The sequence below is a fragment of the Panthera uncia genome, chromosome F1 (assembly GCF_023721935.1).
Source record: "Panthera uncia isolate 11264 chromosome F1, Puncia_PCG_1.0, whole genome shotgun sequence".
In the NCBI taxonomy this organism is placed as follows: domain Eukaryota; kingdom Metazoa; phylum Chordata; class Mammalia; order Carnivora; family Felidae; genus Panthera; species Panthera uncia.
The window spans coordinates 63230440-63247884 of record NC_064813.1 but is presented as its reverse complement, the minus strand read 5'-3'; the positions used below and the strand labels follow the sequence as shown (position 1 = coordinate 63247884).

The following is a 17445-nucleotide window of genomic DNA, read 5'->3' as shown; positions in this document are numbered from 1 at the left end:
GGAAGGGAGGGAGGGAGGAAGGAAGGAAGGAAGGGAGGGAAGGAAGGAAGGGAGGGAGGAAGGAAGGAAGAGAAAAGCATGCCTGGCCCCCTGTCCTGTTTCCCAGGCTGTGTCCTTTGTCCCCACAACCCCTGTGCATCCCACTCCCCTTCACAGCCTGACATTCCTTCTCTTGGAAGTCCCTTTGGAGATCAGCATCCTTCTCGCTGAGAGGGGAAGGTGAGATCTGGAGGAAAGTCAGGAATGTTGGTCCCTAGTCCCTCAGACTCCTCTTCCCATGGTCCCCAGGGGCATAGTCCTGCCCCCACCTCCACAGCCACGTCTCTGGTAAGAGCCCCATCGGCTGCCCCATGCCTGCCCCTATGCAGAGTTTCCTTGTAGAAACGGACCGAGTCTGGATGCTGAACAAAATGTCCCAAGCGAGTGGCAGAGCAGAGCCCCGAGCTCCTGCCGTCTTCCCCAGTGCTGTCACCCTATCCTACACCACCTCCTCCAACTCACTCACGACCCTCGACCCTCGACCCTCGACCCTCATCACCTGTCACCTGGGCGGCTTCCTGTTCCCCTCCCTAAAGCTTCCCCACCTGCCCCGCATGGTGGCTGCATTGAGTGACACCCACAAGATCCGACGTGGGAGGGTGACCAACACAGTGGTTCAGCAGGCCCGGGGGGGTGGGGAATGTGGATGGCTTCGGGACAAAGGTCCAGAGAGAAGGTCTGAGACATGGAGATCTTTAGGGGAGGACAGGACAATAAGACCAACCGCAGACAGCGGTCAGGGGTCCAGACTTCAGCTACTGGTCCAGCCGAGTTGTTGTCCCCCTGGGTCAGGCGTCAGAGGCCCTGAGCAGCTAGCGTCAGGCAGATAGGGAGGTGACCGAGGGTCATCGGGCTCGCCTCAGCCCCAGATAAGACAGCTGGAACAGACGGAAGTTCAGGGAAGCAGGTTTGGCCCGGAATCATCCAGCCCAGGACCAAAGGCCGGCTCCTCCAGAGTGGCGGTCACCTGATTTGACTTTATTGCCGGATAATCTTCCCTCGGGGAGTATGGCCCTTCGGACACCCACCCGGTGGCACCCTGGGAGGAAAAGCACAGTGGGGGGGGGGGGGGAGGGGCCCGGGGGGGGGGGGGGGGGTTGGGAAGAAAGAGTGCTCAGCACAGGGGTCCCCAAGGGGCGATCAGGCCAGGCCGGGGCGAGGCTTCAGCCTCGTTTCTCTTGGGGGTCCTTATCCCTGGCATTCTGCATCTTTTCTGGGCTCAGATGAGCCAGAGCCCCACGGCCAGAGTGACCACGAGGAAGGAGAACAGCAGCCTTTTGGCTCAGAGGCAGAAGTAAGTGGACGTGTCCAAGGCATAGCCAGGATCTGGGGGCAGAAGGAGGCAAGGAGAGCGGGGCTTGCCAGAGGGAGGGGGAGGTCCCCGTTAAGAGGCAGACCCCCGGCCCAGATCCCCCACGGGGGGCTCGAGTCAGCAGTCAGTTGCTGTTCCTTTTCAAGTGTCTCTGGACATATGTGTTCTAGTCACGGAAGCTCAGGAACTAAGATCCGGGGATGGGGGGTGATCTTAAGCTGAGCCAGAGAGTAGAGAACCTTTGGAAACTGGGGAGCACTGCCCCCCCCCCAGTGCAGCGGTCAAGTCCCCCTGGGAAGGAGGGAGGTTCTGGATCCCAGGCACTCTCTTGGGAGGGGCTGAGGGAGGGAGGTGGCCGCCTGTCTCTGGGGTCCCGGTACCTGCACAGAAGGGCCTGGCAAGGACCAGACGGGAACGGACGCTGCTGACGGGGTTGGTGGCCCTGCAGGTATAGGAGAGGGCATTGTCCCCAGGTCTCCGGGACACGCTGAGGGCAGAGCCCTCACGGACTGTCTCAGTGTCTCAGGGCCATGTTCCCAGGACAGCCAGCTGTGGGTCACATCCAGGCCCGCCTTCTCTACGGAACACATCAAGGACACATTACAGCTCCTCAATAGTGGGGTGAAGGGTGTGTCCCCTGAGAGTCCCTTCACGTAAACAGAGACTAACAGAACCCATCCACCATAACATCTGCTTCCAGGGTTCCCCGGGCAGCTGCTAAGGTAGACAGACCTGCCTTTGGCATTTCCTACTCCCCCCGCCCCCACCGCCCAATGTCTCGCCTTCTCTCTCTCCCCTTTGCACCCCACCTCCCTCTAAGACCTATTCTGCCTCCTTGATCCCAGAAAATATTGTCACACGTTCTGTGTACAGAGGGGCGGGGGGGCATTTATAGTTTAGTCAGCGTCTCTGCAAGATTCGAGGTAGAACATCAGTCAATGTCACAGGCACTAAGAGACTTGGTCCAGGTAGAGAGGAGACGTTGGTTAGTAGCCCTCACATCACACAGAAGGATAAAAAGCTCGGGACTAGAGGCGGCATCCAATGCCAGGAGGCGGAATCTCGGTGGGAGGGAGAGACCCCCCCCCCCGCAAGGTCTGGGGCACCTGCCCCTCTCACCATGTTGGGATGGTCCAGGGGAACAGCCTTAGGGCCCAGGGCCTCACTGCATCGGTGGCTGCAGCTCAGATCCTGGGGTTGGGCACACCGGAGACACTCTGCCTTCCGGTCCCAGCCCCTCAAACCACAGCCCTGAGTCCTGAGACCACTACTCCTCTGCGTGCAAAGCCCAGGAGAGCCCCAAAAAGCAGCTTTAGAATTCCCAGCCTTGACTCACGGTAGACACGGAGACTGTAACGCTGCCTGGCGGAGATCTGGGACGTCCTCAGGTTGACCTGAGCCTTGTAAGGCCCTGAGTCCCCCCAGCTCAGATTGCTGGTGAGCAGGGAGTAGCTGGGGTCCGGGAAGCTCACTCTGCCCGCGTATCGAGCGTTGGTCACCGTGATGGTAGCCGGCTGTCCCTCTCTCCCTGGAACCACCGTGGCAAGCCTTATGCGAGAGGACCAGATGACGTCCTCGACCTTGTCATTGAATGGTACCTCCAGGGGAAGGCTGACGGACTCCTGAAGTGCAGCGACTACTTCCTCGGCCTCCACACCATCTCCAGAATCCCCGTCGGCTGCAGGGAAAGGAGGAGAAGGAGGCAAAGGCCCCGCCGGTGTCTCAGGGCCGCCGAGCCTGGCAGCGGGGCTGTGGCGCGTGCACACGGCCCCCGGACCGTGCGGCTTCCAGGCCAGGCACTCAGCCTCGCCCCCAGCCACCTGTCTGGCTCTAGCTTTCCGCTGTGCCTGACTTGAGCACCTGCCAGGGGCTGGCTTCCGTCTGGGTCGTCCCCCTCCGGGTTTTACCTTCGTGGCAGCTGCGGGCTGGTCCCCTTTCTAGAGCTCAGGCTTCCTCATCTCTCGGTCCTACCAAAGCCACACCCTACTCCTCTTTAGTCCAAAAGGGCCGAAGCATCCAGCCCCAGAGAAGGTGCCCAGCCAGCCCAAACCCCAGCAGAACAGCAGAGCAGAGGGGAGGAGACTCTCTTGTCCCGGGACTGCAGTCTCTCATCTGCCCGAAGCAGCAGGAACAGGAACAGCATCCGAAGGGCCCCCATGTCAGCGGCCCTGCGCCCGAGGAGGTTGGCCTGCTTGGCCCCCAAGACTATGAAGAAGACAGGCTGCTAGAGACAGAGCGACTGATTGACAGTCCCTAGGAGGGGAAATACATCCCACCCCCCAGCAGCCTCCGACTTCCCTTATCCTCACCAAGCCCTTCCCTGTCGGTCTTGGGAACTTCTCTCTGAGCCCAACTGCTGATCTGGTTCACTCCCTGACTCATGCTTCCTGTCCATCGAACGCCACTTGGACCCCGCTTCCTCCAGGAAGCCTTCCTAGACTCCTTGCCCCCTGTATTCCCCACCCCCCCCCCCCCCACCACCACCTGTCCTGAGCCCTCAGCATACTCTGCGTCAGCTCTCATTTGGAAGTTCCTGTGTCACTGTGGTCATCTGACCTTATAAGCATCTTTCTCTCCCCAGATGGACTCCAACTTTTGGGGCATCTCTGTAAGTCCCACGCTAGACACAGGTGGCAACCAAGTGATATTTCTGGAATGGATGAATAAATGAAGTATTTCTCTCTTTTGTTTTTTTTTTTAAGTTTATTTATTTATTTTGAGAAAGGGGAGTAGGGAGAGAGAGAGAAGGAGCCCTGGGCAGGGCTTGAACTCGTGAACCACCAGATCGTGACCTGACCTGAACCGAATCCGAGAGTCAGAGGCTCACGCGACTGAGCCACCCAGGTGCCCCTGGAGTATTTCTAGTTTGCTCTTGCTAGGTCCCCACTTGAGAGACTATTCGGAGGAAGAAAACTTTCGACCCCCTTAACAAAAGCACTTTGGGCCAGAGAGCCTATTTAGGTTGTCCACATTATGGAAAGAGTAAATGGTGTGAATATGATTCGGACCAAAGCTGTAGGAAATCTGACGGTCAGAGCTGTCCAGGAGGCAGTGGTGGCCTTGCGAGGTAGTCTCCATCCCTGGTAGTCAAGCTAACACTGGAAAGTCTTGGATTGTTGGACTTCGCACAACCTGTCTGGCATCAGATGGGATAACCCTTAGGGTTTTTTTAAACACTCAACTCTACGGGTCTGTGCTGTGATCAGGAAGCAAGAGCAATGTCCCCAAGACCGAGGACACAGTGGGGGCAGATACATCAGTTCTGGTCAAGGGCCAGCTTTTCAAGCCTTTAGGTTGGCAGATTCAGCACTCCGTCAGCTATTTACTAAGCAGCTTCTGTGGCTGAGGCACTGGCCTGAGTCCTGAGGGATTAGCAGTGACCAAGAGTTTTAGATCGTGACTTCAAAGAGATCAGGGGCAAGGGTCTGACCTCGGACAACTAACTGAGAGCTTGATGAGTTTCACCAAGGACTCATCTGGGGAGGCTAGGACAAGGGGATCTAGCAAATTTGAAGCCAGGAGGTCAGGAAAAGCTTTCAAGGAGAAACGATCTCAAGGGTAGTAGGATCTGCTGAGAGAATGAGGTGGGGTGTCCCGAAAGTTCAATTTCAGAAGCATCAAACCTCCGGGATTGGAGGTTTTTTGAAAACGTAGATCAGGTCCCAGTCTGAGTATGAAAACGTTCTTATGTAATCTTCCCATTAAAAAAAAGAAATCAAAACAAACCAAAACAAAGTCACATGCATAATGTGCAGAATTTAAAGGGTGAGTCTATCCGTTGGGGTCTCCGAGAAGCAGGTGCTGGCGTTGGGGGTGAACGAAGTTTCACGTGGGTGGAGGGAAAAGCCCATAAAAGATAAAAAGGAAGGAAGCAGGGTCAGGCAGGGAGAGGCCACCAGCACCACCGTGCAAAGCGGACAGTCCCTGCTCTGCAGCAAAGATCCCACACCCTCTCTGCGCAGTCACAGCTGGGCCTCCCCAGGAAGAGCAGGGGCCCGGGAGGCTGTGCTGGAGGCTGTCTGTCAACTGCACCCCTGCAGAGGAAGACGAGTTCTCTCTTGACGGGGATCCAGGATCACCTTCGTGGCCGCTGCAGTGAACACGGTGTGACCAGATTGGTTGGACCTGTCTTCATAAACAAGCATAAACAATATGTCATGCTTCTTGCGTAGAGGGACATAATTCTCTCTCTCTCTCTCTCTCTCTCTCTCGCACACCGCCATCCTCCCTAAGCTCTCTCCGTCCGATGTGCAGAAGGGACTTCTCAGAAGATGATTTTCAAGCGCTCTGAAAATCTGATTTTCATTCTGCCTCGTGGGAACTCAACTCCATTTCTGTCGCTCACTGCCCCTTCACTGTTGCTGTTGTTCAAAGATTTTATTTTCCAGTAATGTCTACACCCCACGTGGGGCTCGAACTCACAACCCCAAGATCAAGAGTCGCACGCTCCACTGACTGAGCCAGCCGGGTGCCCCGGCCCCTTCATTTTTGTCCAGTAGGGTGGTCTTCCCCTGCCTCGGATGAGAACTCTGGTCTTGGCTTCTGGTCTGAGTTCAGAAATGAGAACTTCCTGTCCTGTGTAATACACAAAATTCCAAACTTAACTTCAAGTCGGTCTCCCCCTCCCCTGGCTTGGGTCTGTCTCAGGTTGGGAGCCTACACCGGGGAACGGGAAAGAGTGTCTCTGTTCGATGAAAGTTTAAAAAAAAATTTTTTTTTAATAAAAATAAAAAGAGTGTCTCTGCTCCCTGCCAGCTTACCAGGCACTTCTGCCCGGAGCTCCCTGCCCCCAGCTCCTGCCCCGCCTCTCCAGCAGGGTGAGCGCCTGAAGGAGAGGTGACGACGTCCGGCTAAGTGGCTTTGCTGTCTGGGGGTCTGGCAGATGGCTAAGAGGTCTCTTCCTCTGAGGAGCAGTTTTGTGGCTTCTGGAGAGTTTCTGCTGGTCCTATCCCTCCTACCCTTGACCCAGGGCAGATGCATCTCTACTCTGGGTGGTCCTTCGAAAGGCCCTCCACAGCCCCTGGACATGTGACCAACGTTCTGTCCCCTCTTCCCGCCCCTCCGCTGTCCCCACTGTGTGGCACCAGAGACGCAGCCAGCAGGCTGTCTCAATGCTGGCCCTCGGTGATCTGTCATATTCCTCCCTGACAGGTGCCAGGATCTACAGCATACATCACATGCCTGCCTGCCTCGAGGGGGTCAGATCTCAGCGCACAACGCTCCCAGGCCTTGGACCCTCCCCCACGGGACCCATGTCCAACCTCCCCAAGTCCTCACCTTGACCACCCCTCCCTTGGCCCGCGTCCCTTAGGGGGAAGCGGCGGGAACTCAGAATAAAACAACAGCTGTATGAAATAACTCTCTTTCCAGCGACCCACCCTGAATCCCCACCCCCGGGTGAGGGGTCCCAGAGCAGGGACCCAGGCTGCCCTTCGATCCTGCTGTAAATCCCACCAGGGGAGAGGTCCCCCTCACTCTGCTTTGCTCTCCTGACACCTGGCTCATAGACACGGTGCTGGAACCGCGCAGAGAGGTTCCCGGCTAACACCTGGCATGCGACGGGCACTTTGGGTTCCCTTCCCGCAGCCTCCGGCCCGGCTGATTTCGGCGTTGCTGTTGGACGGCATCGTGATGGTCCCCCCTGCACCCCCCCCATGTCTGCACCTCTGCTTTTCTGCTTCTGGGCTTTCTCAGAAGCAGTGGAGGGCCACTCAGCCCAGGCGCGGAGGCGCAGGGGGGGCTGTGTACAGACCCCGGAGGCCACCCCAGCCAGTGAGGCGCTGACTTGGTGGCTAAACGCCCCCCTGCCCTTCCCTGCGACCCTGCTGAGGCTTGTGCTCTGTGGTCCTTCAAGGGTTGAGCCCCACTAGCCCACAGCAGTGACCCACACTTGACACAGCCGGTGTTGGCTTTCCTCCCCTCCCAGGCTCGTCTTCCTCATTCTTTCAGGTTGGCTTCCCGGGTCACCTCCCCATAAAGACTTCCTCCACCCAAGCCCTTGTCCAAGGCCCTGCTCTGGGAGGAACCCAGAGTAAGATACCGTTGTCAGTGATAAAAATAGTTGCGCCCGTGACATTTAGCTCCCCGGTGTCTCCCGCCGGGTTTTCTTAGGGACAAATAAGTTTCTCCTGCCATAATAGCCCTGGGAAAGAGGGGCCAGGGAGAAGCCGGTCCTGCTCCGACGGAGGGGAGGGGCAGTAATAAAGGGTCCGACCTTTCATCAGACTCTCTCTCCTCAGCTTCTCTTTGGGTCTGGACAGATGGGGACCCGCACAGCAAAGCCACGGCCCTGCAGGGGCCATTAGCAGATGAGTCCCAAATAAGCCACCTCCTCACATCTCTGTTCTATTCCACCTGCCCGGTTCGCCTTCCTCTTCAAGGTCAGGGTTAAAAGCGGTGACTGAGCAGGGCCGTGAAGGTGGCAGGAGAACCCTAAAATAGCGTGCAGGTGGTTAAAGGGCGCCCAGAAGGGCCCAGAGCTCCCCCTGCGCAGGGACCAGCCCTTGTGGGGTCCCTGAGGTGGGAGAGAACAGCCCCCACGCACGGCAGGGCACGTGGATCCCGCCAGGATCCCACCAGGCGAGGCCGAGAGACTGAGGTGAAGGAGCTGAGCCGGGCAGCGGAGGGGGCAGGAGGCAGCTCCCAGGGCCTCGAGGGCAGCTCGAGTGTATAAGGCCCGCTCTCCCCAGAAGGTCACCTGTCACGGCTGGAGAAACACAGGACGGCCCAGAGGCGCACGGAGGTTGGGTGGGGAGGGGGGGGATGGGGGGGGTTAGGTAGAAAATCTGTTTTAAGATAGGAGACAGTTGAACATATTTAAATGCTGAGGAGAGAAGCAAGCAGGAAGCAGGAAACGAATGACAGGGTGGACGCAGAGGGGCCCCCACCGCTCCCAGAAGATGCGAGGGAGCTGAGATTCAGGGCCCGGGAGGAAGCCCCAGCCTCGGGGTGCGAGATCGTCTTTTATTTTAGGAAAAGACGGCCAGAGATGGGGTGGGTTTGTAAGTGGCAAGAAGTTGAGGGGAGTCCTGTCTGGTGGTTTTAATTTTCTCGGCAAAGTAGAGGTCACGTTATCTGCTGAAACTGAGGGTTTGAGTGGGTGTGTCAAAGGCAGACATTTTGGGAGAAAGGACAGGGTTCGAAACAGATCAGGTGACTCTGTGTCCAGGTTTCTGGGGACTGTCCCAGTTTACGCCTGTTGTCCTGGCCTGGGTATCAATAATGCCCCTTTTTGCTCTTAGGAAGGGTCCTGGTTTGTAGGATAAATTATGTGGATACCCTAGAACAGGAGCAAAATCTTACTAAAGGAGTCTCAGTGAGCTAGCTAAGCTTTATTACTTTTTTTTAAGTTTATCTATTTTGAGAGAGAGAGAGAGAGGGAGGGAGGGAGGGGCAGAGGGAGAGGGAGAGAGAGGGAATCCCAAGCAGGCTCCACGCTGTCAACACAGAGCCCAGTGTGGGGCTCGAACCCGCGAGCCATGAGATCATGACCTGAGCTGAAATCAGGACTCGAACGCCCAATGACTGAGCCACCCAGGCGCCCCGCTAGCCAAGCTTTAAGAGTTGAGGACCACCCTTAGCTCTTCTGGCCAACGAATGGCCCCGACGGTCCGGAGGGGGCGGGGGGGCGGGCAGGGGGTACGAGAACGCACCTGCAACAGTCACACTGCCTGGGCTCCTCCCTCTGCGGAGTGGGGTCCTCACCGCACCTGCTCTGCCTGCCGGGCAGCGGTGGAACGAAATGAGGTGTCAAAGGAAATGAGCCTGCAAAGGGTGACAACCGGGAGGGTCCGTGCCTGTGAGATGTGCTTCTCACCAATGGCCCGCGACTCGGGAAGCTCAAGGGCTTTTGCCTCAGGACGACCCAGAGCCCCTCGGTCATCGGCCAGGGTCTGGGGCCACTGAGGAGAATACACAGGAAGTCTCTAATGCTGGACACATGCCCAGGTTTATTCGAGAAGGTTCCCTGGCAGCACCGATCCGCAGAGGTCGGGGAGGCAGAGGGCGTCGTTGGCGGAGGCGGCCCAGCTGGGAGTTACCGGGAGTTCGCGCCCCCTCCCCACCCCCCTGTGCCAGGTCAGCCCAGCACGCTCGCTGCCCTGAGCCCCGGGTGCGCCGCGCCCAGCAACTCATTCCTCGTCCCTCCCGGGCATCCAGACCCCAGAGCGAGTCCCGCACACCCGCTGCCCTCGACTTCTCCCAAGTGCCATCGAGCTCAGAACGCAGGGATCAGCGCAGGCACCGCGGAGCCGCACAGAGTCCCTCGGAGGGCCGGTTACCTCGCCGGTTCCTCTGGCCCCGCTCCAGACCCGGGGAACCAGGTGGGGGCTGTGGGGGGAGGGGCTGCAAATCCGCCTGCTGCTCCAGGTCCCCCGGGGGTTCCGCTGCAGGCTAACATTGGAGAACACCGCACTCTGCCTGCTCCTCTGTTTCACTGAAACGGAGAGGAAATTCCCCGGCCATAAATCTTTGTCTCCGCGCGAGTAGGGCTCTGAGACTGCCCGCTTCTTGGGCTGGGCTTCCCAGAACAGGAGAGGGTCTCTGGGGCTTTCAGTGCGTCCTCCTGGGGGTCCCCTGGCAACTTGGGGGCGCTCTGTCCCCGATCATGCAGGGGAAGCGGGAGCGAGGCCTGGGAGCATCCACCTGACACGGTCCGGGTCCCGGGTCCCGTGTCCGCGCTTTTCCTTTGACGTGGCCGGGGCGGGGGGGCGGGGGGAGGTGGGGGCTGTTGAAACAGAAGCTGTTGGAAAACAGGGCGCCGTCGCCCAGAGAAGAAAAGTTTAGAATCTATTGGTCTCGTCCAACCCCTTATTTTACAAATTAAAACCACAAAAAGCAAAACCAAAAACCAGAGGTCCGGATGCTAGAGGGGCGTTTCTCGGGGGCCACACGAGGCCAAGCAGATGCCCACCCCCAGGTCACCGGGTGTCTTGCTGGCCGGAGACTTGACTCGGTTGGACTGACTTGAGCTGTAACAGAGCTGCATCTGGTGATGGCCCCGCGCACGGAAAACCCGCGCGGTACATGTTACTCGTGCTTTGGTGGAATTGTCAGTTTGCATTTGTACACGCTTTTCACTTTTAATTGTATTTGAGGCTGGAGGCGCTCAAGGAGCCGGAAAGGTGCGGAGGCCCGTGGCCGGAGGAAAGCCAAGGCCGCAGCCCCGGCAGGGGGGCCCCCCCCCAGGGTACTTTTCTCACTGACTTTAGCACTCACAGAGCAGGCTCCAAAGCCCAGCGCTTCGACGTCCCAGAATTTATCAGAATCTGGGACGCTGCCTCGTTTTATCATAGGTGACATCGTCGTTAAGTGGCGCATAAAACTGTGTGTTCATCCCGCAAATATTCACGAAGCTTCGGGTAAGCGCCGGGTGCCGCTCTGGATGCGGGCGGCGGCCGTGAGCCCGGAAATGCGGCGGCTACAGCATCACACAGGGGCTCGGGGGGCGTGAGCAACACACACGGGCAAACAACAGCCAGCAGGAAGTGGCGAGGTGAGGACAGAACCGCACGAAGGAACGACCCGGACGGCGGCCAGGTGTCCACCTGGCCGAGCGCTCAGACCAAGCCCGCCAGCCGCAGCTGCGCCCCGACGTCTCCCGCTCGCTCGGTCAGCGTGAGGAGTTGGCGACCGAAGGCCGCCGGAGAGCACGGTGCTCGGGGAAAGGAGACGGCCTGTGGCTCAACAATTTGGCCCCAACCCCCGCGCCCTTCTCCACGGTGCTCCCTCTGCCAGGCTGCGGCAGGCCGGCTGCAGGAGCCCCAGCCACAAGCCAGAAGCCACCGTCGGGGTTTACCTCTGTGACTCTGCGTGCCAAGGCCACGGCCACCCCACCTCCTTCTTCTAACACGGTAGACGCTTCCATCGGACCGTCTGGTTCTTTGGAGAGATTTTGCAAATTTCATCTCTGATCCACTGAGTAGCAATTTACTAATTTGGGATTCAGAAAGCGCCCCCCCCGCAGCCCCATGCGCAAACACACATGCACACGTACATGCACACACACACACACGTATGCACCCGTACTCACACAGGAACACACGCGTGTTTACTCACACATGCGCACGCTCGGACGCATACACGCACACGTACTCACACCTGCACACGCATTCACACCTGCACACACCCATACACACGTACTCACACATGCACGCGCGCGCGCTTGCACGCGTACACGCACATGTACTCACACTTGCACACGCACCCATGCACACGTACTCACACCTGCACACCCACCCATGCACACGTACTCGCACATGCACACACGCGTGTGTACTCACACATGTACACGCGCACACACTCGCACGCGTACACGCACACGGACTCACACCTGCACACGCGTGCACACGCACCCATGCACACGTACTCACACCTGCACACACCCATACACACGTACTCACACATGCACGCGCGTGCATGCTCGCATGCGTACACACACATACACCTGCACACACACACACATGCACACGTACTCACACCTGCACACGCGCACATACTCACACACTAAACACTTCTCCTGAGAAAGGCTGCAGACCTTCATTATCCAATACAAACGCTCTCACCAGAGAAGACCTTATCCCCTGTAGAGATTTCATGACACCCTATGGGGTCGCTCTGCTCTCTGGGTCAAATCCTTCTTCCCGGGCAAGAGAGGGTCCGTCTGGGGTCCTGACCCAGGGCACTGAACAGCTTGGGGGTCAGGCCACCTGGAAAGGAGAGGCTTCCCTTCCCCGAGGGGGCAGCAACTGGTAACAGGACAGCAAGGGTGCAACGTTTTCTCCCCATCTGTGGAAACCGCTAAGGACGGGGGAGGCCTCGGGGATCCCCCCCCAGTCTGTCAGAAGAGGAAACGGAGGGACAGAAGGACAAGTGGAGCATCTCAGAGCAGCCACCAGGCCGCTCTGTGGGAGGGGGCAGGAGAGGCGGGAAGAATGACCCCGGCATGGACGAGGCCTGGCACTCGGGACGTCCAGTCGGGCTGACTGCGCATGGCCTCGTTGGAAGGGGTGTGCAGGGGAGGGGAGGCAGGGGTCCCTGCCTAACTCGACACCTTCCAGAAGCTCGCCTGGTGCCGTGTCACCAGAAGTCCGTGCCATCCAGTCCTCTTTGGAACACTGGTTTCCGAACTTTAGAAAACATCCACACAGCCCTTCCCTCAAAGGAAATATTACCAGAAACCCAGTTCGTGAACATAAATGGACTTTTCTGGTGGAGGCTGGGGGCTGCAGCCCCTCTCAGCATAAAACCCGATGGCAGTGCCTCGGGGCCCTGAGGGTTCCTTGGCGGCTCCGGGCTTGCAGGGGGGCAAAGAAACGAGGCATCAAGGCATCAAGGCACCGCCAGAGATCGAATTCCAGGCCCCCCCCCATTTACATATCAGGCTTATGAAAAGATTTCTTGGCGGGAGGGGGAACTTCCCTTTAAAAAAACCATCCCCCAGTATACTTGAAATTCTTTAATATAGTGTTTATTATTGATTCTGTGGCTGTAAAAGAGTAAGAGAATACCGTGTGCCCTCGTAAGTCGCCATGGCTTGTCCCGGCAGAGGCCATCAAAGCTGGGGTGTGGGTAGTTCATGCCCCTGGAGAATCACAAGCCGGGTCAGGCGGGTGATCAGAAAACGGAGAGGCAAACCCCATCCCGCAAGGGCCATGCCCACTCGCCTTCTCAAGCGCTTTTGCTGCAACACCCAGAGCCCGTGGGGGACGCACGGACAAAGCAGGAGTTGCCAACGGGGCGGCCGAAAGACGCTGCTAAAGACAGTGTTCGCGGCGGCCACACGGTTTCCCGAGCGGTCCTGTGATTGCGGAGACGCCTCGCCGCCCTCCCAGACCCGTGCTGTCGAGGGGAGACCCACCCTTGCGGCCCTGCCTTAGCGGGGACACAGCGTGAGAGACGCCATTTGGATAGTGACCTTGCTCCTGGCTCCAGCTTATCTGCCTACCCTGCTGGCTTTTAATCTGATTTTCCTAACCGACTGGTGTCTTCTCTCGGACGCATTTGCAAACCTCGTGCAAGAGGGCGGCCCGGCCCACAGCGGGAGAACACGGTCCACACGAGACCACCCTCGCCTCTGACGCCCACTGCACGTTCCACGGGGTTCCCGGAACCACCTCAGGTTCAGTAATTTGCTAGAAGGACTCACGGAACACACTGAAAGCCTTTATGTTCGCCATTGTGCCTTATGACAGGGAAAGGCTGCCCGTGAAAGGCAGCCTCGAGCAGAAGGGCACGGGCCTGGGGAAAGTACCAAACGCGTCCTGTCCCCGGTTACGCTCCGCACCCACATGACAACACACACGGAAAAGTTCCGGTGCCCGTTCTGTTGGAGCTTGATGACCTCAGCCCACGCGGCTGCCCGTTAGCGTCCTGCACTTCCGAAGGCCCGGCTGGTACCTTCCGCATCCAGTCCCTCTGGCGGTAGAAATGATGCCACATGTCCCGAAACCCTCATCATAAGCCATGTTATTAGACTGTCTGGTGGCCGAGGTCCCCGTGCAAATAGAGACACTCCTATGGGACACGACACCACAAAGGACCAACCCAGCAGCCCCTGGCAAAGACCAGACCTCTCCTTGGGTAAAGTTAATTCTTCACAACACAACGTTAAATTCATTTTCAGACAAGGTGACGAGGAGGAAAGAAGAAACGCGCCAACCTTCCAAAGTGCATCCGTCCAGGCACGACCGGACCCCTGACCGCTGCCCGTCGCTGGAGGTAACATCCCCAGGGAGAAGCGAAGGGACACCGTGTGCCCACAGCCTCTGAGCCCCTCTGTGAGCTGGCTGTGCTGCTCGCATGGGAGCAGGGGGCAGGGGGGTGCCCGGCCCTGAGCGGGAGAAGAGGGACATCTCCCAGCACCTCCGGGAGGAGGAACAGCACGGAGATGCCGGTGGACTCCGGGGTGGACAGGCCTCACCCCCCTCTGCTCTGTGACCAGGTGAGGGATTCCCAGGCCGAGTAGGTGATGTGGACCCAGTGCGGTACCAGGGGAGGCCTGGCGGCTTTGCAAAAGTGTCTGGAAAGGACATCGAGTCAAGCTCAGAGCTGGCACCCAGGGCCCGGGGCCTCCGAGCCGCTCTCGCCAGGGTCCAGGTAGAGGTTCCTCTCCTGCAGACAAGACAGGCCGCGGGGTGTGCCGTGTACCGAAAGCCTGTGTCCCCCCCCACCCGCCCCCCCACCCCCCCCCCCCCCCCCCCCCAAGCCTAAAGAAGGGAACCCAGCATGAGCCTGACCTTCCTACCATCTTGACAGACCACTTCCAGCCTCCAGGACAGTGAGGACATATTTTCATTGTTGAAGCTCCCCCGCCCCACCGCCCGGACACTTCGTGATGGCAGCCGAGCGTCTGTTAGAGGGAGAAGCGGGGAGAGCCCCACAGAGGCACGCATGGGAGAAGGAGCAGAGAGAGGCGGGCGCGGGGCCCTGTGTGCAGGTGGGTTCCACATCCTCAGGAAGCCTGGCCCCCCTCCACTCTTCCCCGTGTGCAGGCGCCCTCTCCGTGGAGCCCGCCGCGTCTCCTTCTCCCCTGTTGCTGGAGTGGACCTCTCTGCGGACCGGCCTCTGCCACTCACCCTGCACCCTGACCTCCAGCTGGGGGCTCTGCTTCTGGGCCACACCACCCTCAAGGGTGGCCCGGCACCAGGAAAGCCCAGAGTCTCTCTCCTGGGCTCCTGGGAGGCAGAGCTCCGTGTGGGGGCCCCGGTCCTGCAAGGTGCTGGCATCTCTGTGGAAGGAGAAGAGGAGCCTCGAGGCCGACTTCTGGGGGTGCAGCTTCGTCTGGCATCTCAGGATCAGCGGGCTCCCCTCACGGAGCTCGGGAGAGGGGACAGCGCTCAGCACAGGAGGCGGGAACGGCTCTGGGGAGACGTGGGCCCAGGCTCAGGGGGGGCCTCCTGAACCCTGAGTCCCCAGAGGCCGGGTCCAAGCCAGAGCGCATCCCAGGTCACAGCCCCACTGCCCCCGGGAGACCCTGTCATTGTGTTCCAGGACCCGCCTCCCAGCTACAACCCACACTGCCAGAGCCTCTCTGGAGTCCTGAGCCAAAGCCAGAGGGCCGTAGGGGTCAGCTGATCCCCAGAGGGGAAGGGTCTGGCCCAGGCTGGTTCAGGGCACTTCCTTCCCCTGGCTCTAAACGGGGGCCCTGTGGTCACCTGGCATCAGGGGCAGCCAGAGGGACAGCTGCTGACCTCTAGAGACCAGATCCCTGAGCAGCATCCCAGCCCCACTCCCGACCCCCCTGAGCTGGTGACTCACCTTGGACTTGAACCTTGACCAGCTCTGAGGTTTGTCTGCCCAGGTATGGGACGTAGGCCACCTTCCCAGAGCAGCTGTACTGGCCGCTGCTTTCCAGGGTAGCTGTCCCCACGGACAGGGACCATCTGGTCTTCGGGGTTTGGAGTAATCTTCTGCCTTTGTAGAACTTCACCTGGGACAGGACGTTGTTCGCCGATCCATGACATCGCAGAGTCAGGGCGTCTCCCTCGAACACGGGGTCTGGCCAGGCTCGGAGGTGCAGCCAGGCTGTGAGACAGGGGAACAGGGTGGCCCCGGAGCCACACACTGCGTGGGTGTTTTCTCCCTCTGTCCCCACACCCCCGCCCCCAAGCCCGCCTCAGGCCTCCCCCTGGGGACACAGGTTGCTGGATGGCACCTGCTGAGCCGCCCCGCCCCCCAGGCCTTCCTGCCAGACCTGGGCGGGGCCTCTGCTTTCCTCTCCCCTCCCCCTCCTCCCCTCCTTCCTCTCCCCTGCCTCTTCTCCTCACCCTTGAGCTCACAAACTTATGAGATCATAACCTGAGCCAAAACCAAGAGTCAGACGCTTAACCAACTGAGCCACGCAGCTGCCCCAGTTAAAGCATTTGTTAATGGAGAACTGGCGAAATCAGTTACGGTCCAGCCATATAATGAAATCTACTGTGGCCGTGAGAAAACAAGGGGTAGGTCCAGAAATACCTACTGTCTGGAATGAGCTCCATGATAAAGTGTTAATAAAAGAAAATTAAATGCGACGTGTGGAACCACGTGTACAGTGAAACTCCGTTTGTGTATTTTAAAATATGCACATACACATTCACATGTATATATACGTCTGCTTATGCATATGGATTTCTTAGACTATAGACAGCAGACCGGGTAAGTCACAGGCTAGGATTGGGAAGAAACAGCTTTCACAACATGCTTCTTTGTTCTTTAATTTCTTTTAATGTTTATTTATATTTGAGAGAGAGAGCGTGTGAGCGGGGAAGGGGCAGAGAGGGAGACACAGAACCTGAAGCAGGCTCCAGCACAGAGCCCGACGCGGGGCTCCAACTCACGAACTGCGAGATCATGACCTGAGCCGAAGTCGGACGCTCAACCGACTGAGCCACCCAGGTGCCCCTTCTTTGTTCTTAAAAGAAAAAATTTCTGGGGCGCCTGGGTGGCTCAGTCGGTTGAGCGTCCGACTTCGGCTCAGGCCATGATCTCGCGGTTTGTGGGTTGGAGCCCCGCGTCGGGCTCTGTGGTGACGGCTCGGAGCCCGGAGCCTGCTTCGGATTCCGTGTCTCCCTCTCTCTCTGCCCCTCCCCCACTTGTGCACTATCTCACTCTGTCTCTCAAAAATAAATAAATGTAAAAAAAAAATTTTTTTTAAAGTAAAGGTTCCAACCTCCCTTATTTCCCCATACGGCCTTCAGTCAAGCCCTGGTACTTGAAGACGGCCCCCAGCCCCCTGCAGGGACAGGCTCCTTGCCCAGAAGGTCCTGGGCAGGGGAGCAGCAGAGGACGTGGGAGCGGACCCCGGGAGCCAGAGTCCAGGGGGCCAATGCCCAGGCGGGAGGCCTGAGCCACATCCTTGCTGTTCCTCACCGTGTCGCAGGTGGTAGTGGAAGAGGTGAGGTTAGCAGGTACACTCTTTACTCAGAGACAAAAAGAAGGATTTTCTGCCAGAAGTCGGTTTTGGCATCGCATTCTCGGATTCAGTGTCCCCGTAGGATGTCCCTGGCAGGCCTGGGCTTCAGCTGGCGGGGAGGCCTGGGTGCGTCGGGGGTCACGTCTGCGAAAGGGCAGGGCGGACCCAGACCCAGATGTCTGTCACTAGGCACCGGGATGAG

The 17445-nt window shown here is 58.6% G+C and overlaps 2 protein-coding genes across 2 annotated transcripts; both read right to left on the bottom strand.

The window, feature by feature from the left end:
- Positions 1-2251: 2251 nt before the first annotated feature.
- Positions 2252-13789, bottom strand: SLAMF9 (SLAM family member 9). Its single transcript, XM_049635068.1, has 4 exons — positions 13748-13789; positions 9061-9252; positions 3435-3575; positions 2252-3258 (listed from the first exon to the last, which is right to left on the bottom strand). The coding sequence occupies exons 1-4, from the start codon at positions 13787-13789 to the stop codon at positions 2590-2592; spliced, it is 1044 nt and encodes a 347-aa protein (XP_049491025.1). The 3' UTR covers positions 2252-2589.
- Positions 13790-14392: 603 nt separating this feature from the next.
- Positions 14393-17184, bottom strand: LOC125925824 (Fc receptor-like protein 6). The gene is made up of 4 exons (XM_049635067.1): positions 17043-17184; positions 15608-15934; positions 14846-15210; positions 14393-14461 (listed from the first exon to the last, which is right to left on the bottom strand). Exons 1-4 carry the CDS (start codon positions 17182-17184, stop codon positions 14393-14395), a joined length of 903 nt encoding a protein of 300 aa, XP_049491024.1.
- Between the last annotated feature and the right edge of the window lie 261 nt (positions 17185-17445).

Bases quoted from the DNA above. Each gene is read 5' to 3' on its own strand.
- SLAMF9 (XM_049635068.1), bottom strand. From the start codon at position 13,789: ATGTGGCATCATTTCTACCGCCAGAGGGACTGGATGCGGAAG. The intron at 9,253-13,747 runs GTACCAGCCGGG...TATTCTCCTCAG, and splicing joins AGAGGGACTGGATGCGGAAG to TGGCCCCAGACCCTGGCCGA. The intron at 3,259-3,434 runs GTCTCCTCCCCT...GCTGCCACGAAG, and splicing joins TGCAGTCCCGGGACAAGAGA to GTAAAACCCGGAGGGGGACG.
- LOC125925824 (XM_049635067.1), bottom strand. From the start codon at position 17,184: ATGTGGCTCAGGCCTCCCGCCTGGGCATTGGCCCCCTGGACTCTGGCT. The intron at 15,935-17,042 runs GTACCAGGGCTT...GTGTGGGGACAG, and splicing joins GGGCTGGGGGCCGTCTTCAA to AGGGAGAAAACACCCACGCA. The intron at 14,462-14,845 runs GCGCCTGCACAC...TCTTGTCTGCAG, and splicing joins CGGCGGGCTCCACGGAGAGG to GAGAGGAACCTCTACCTGGA.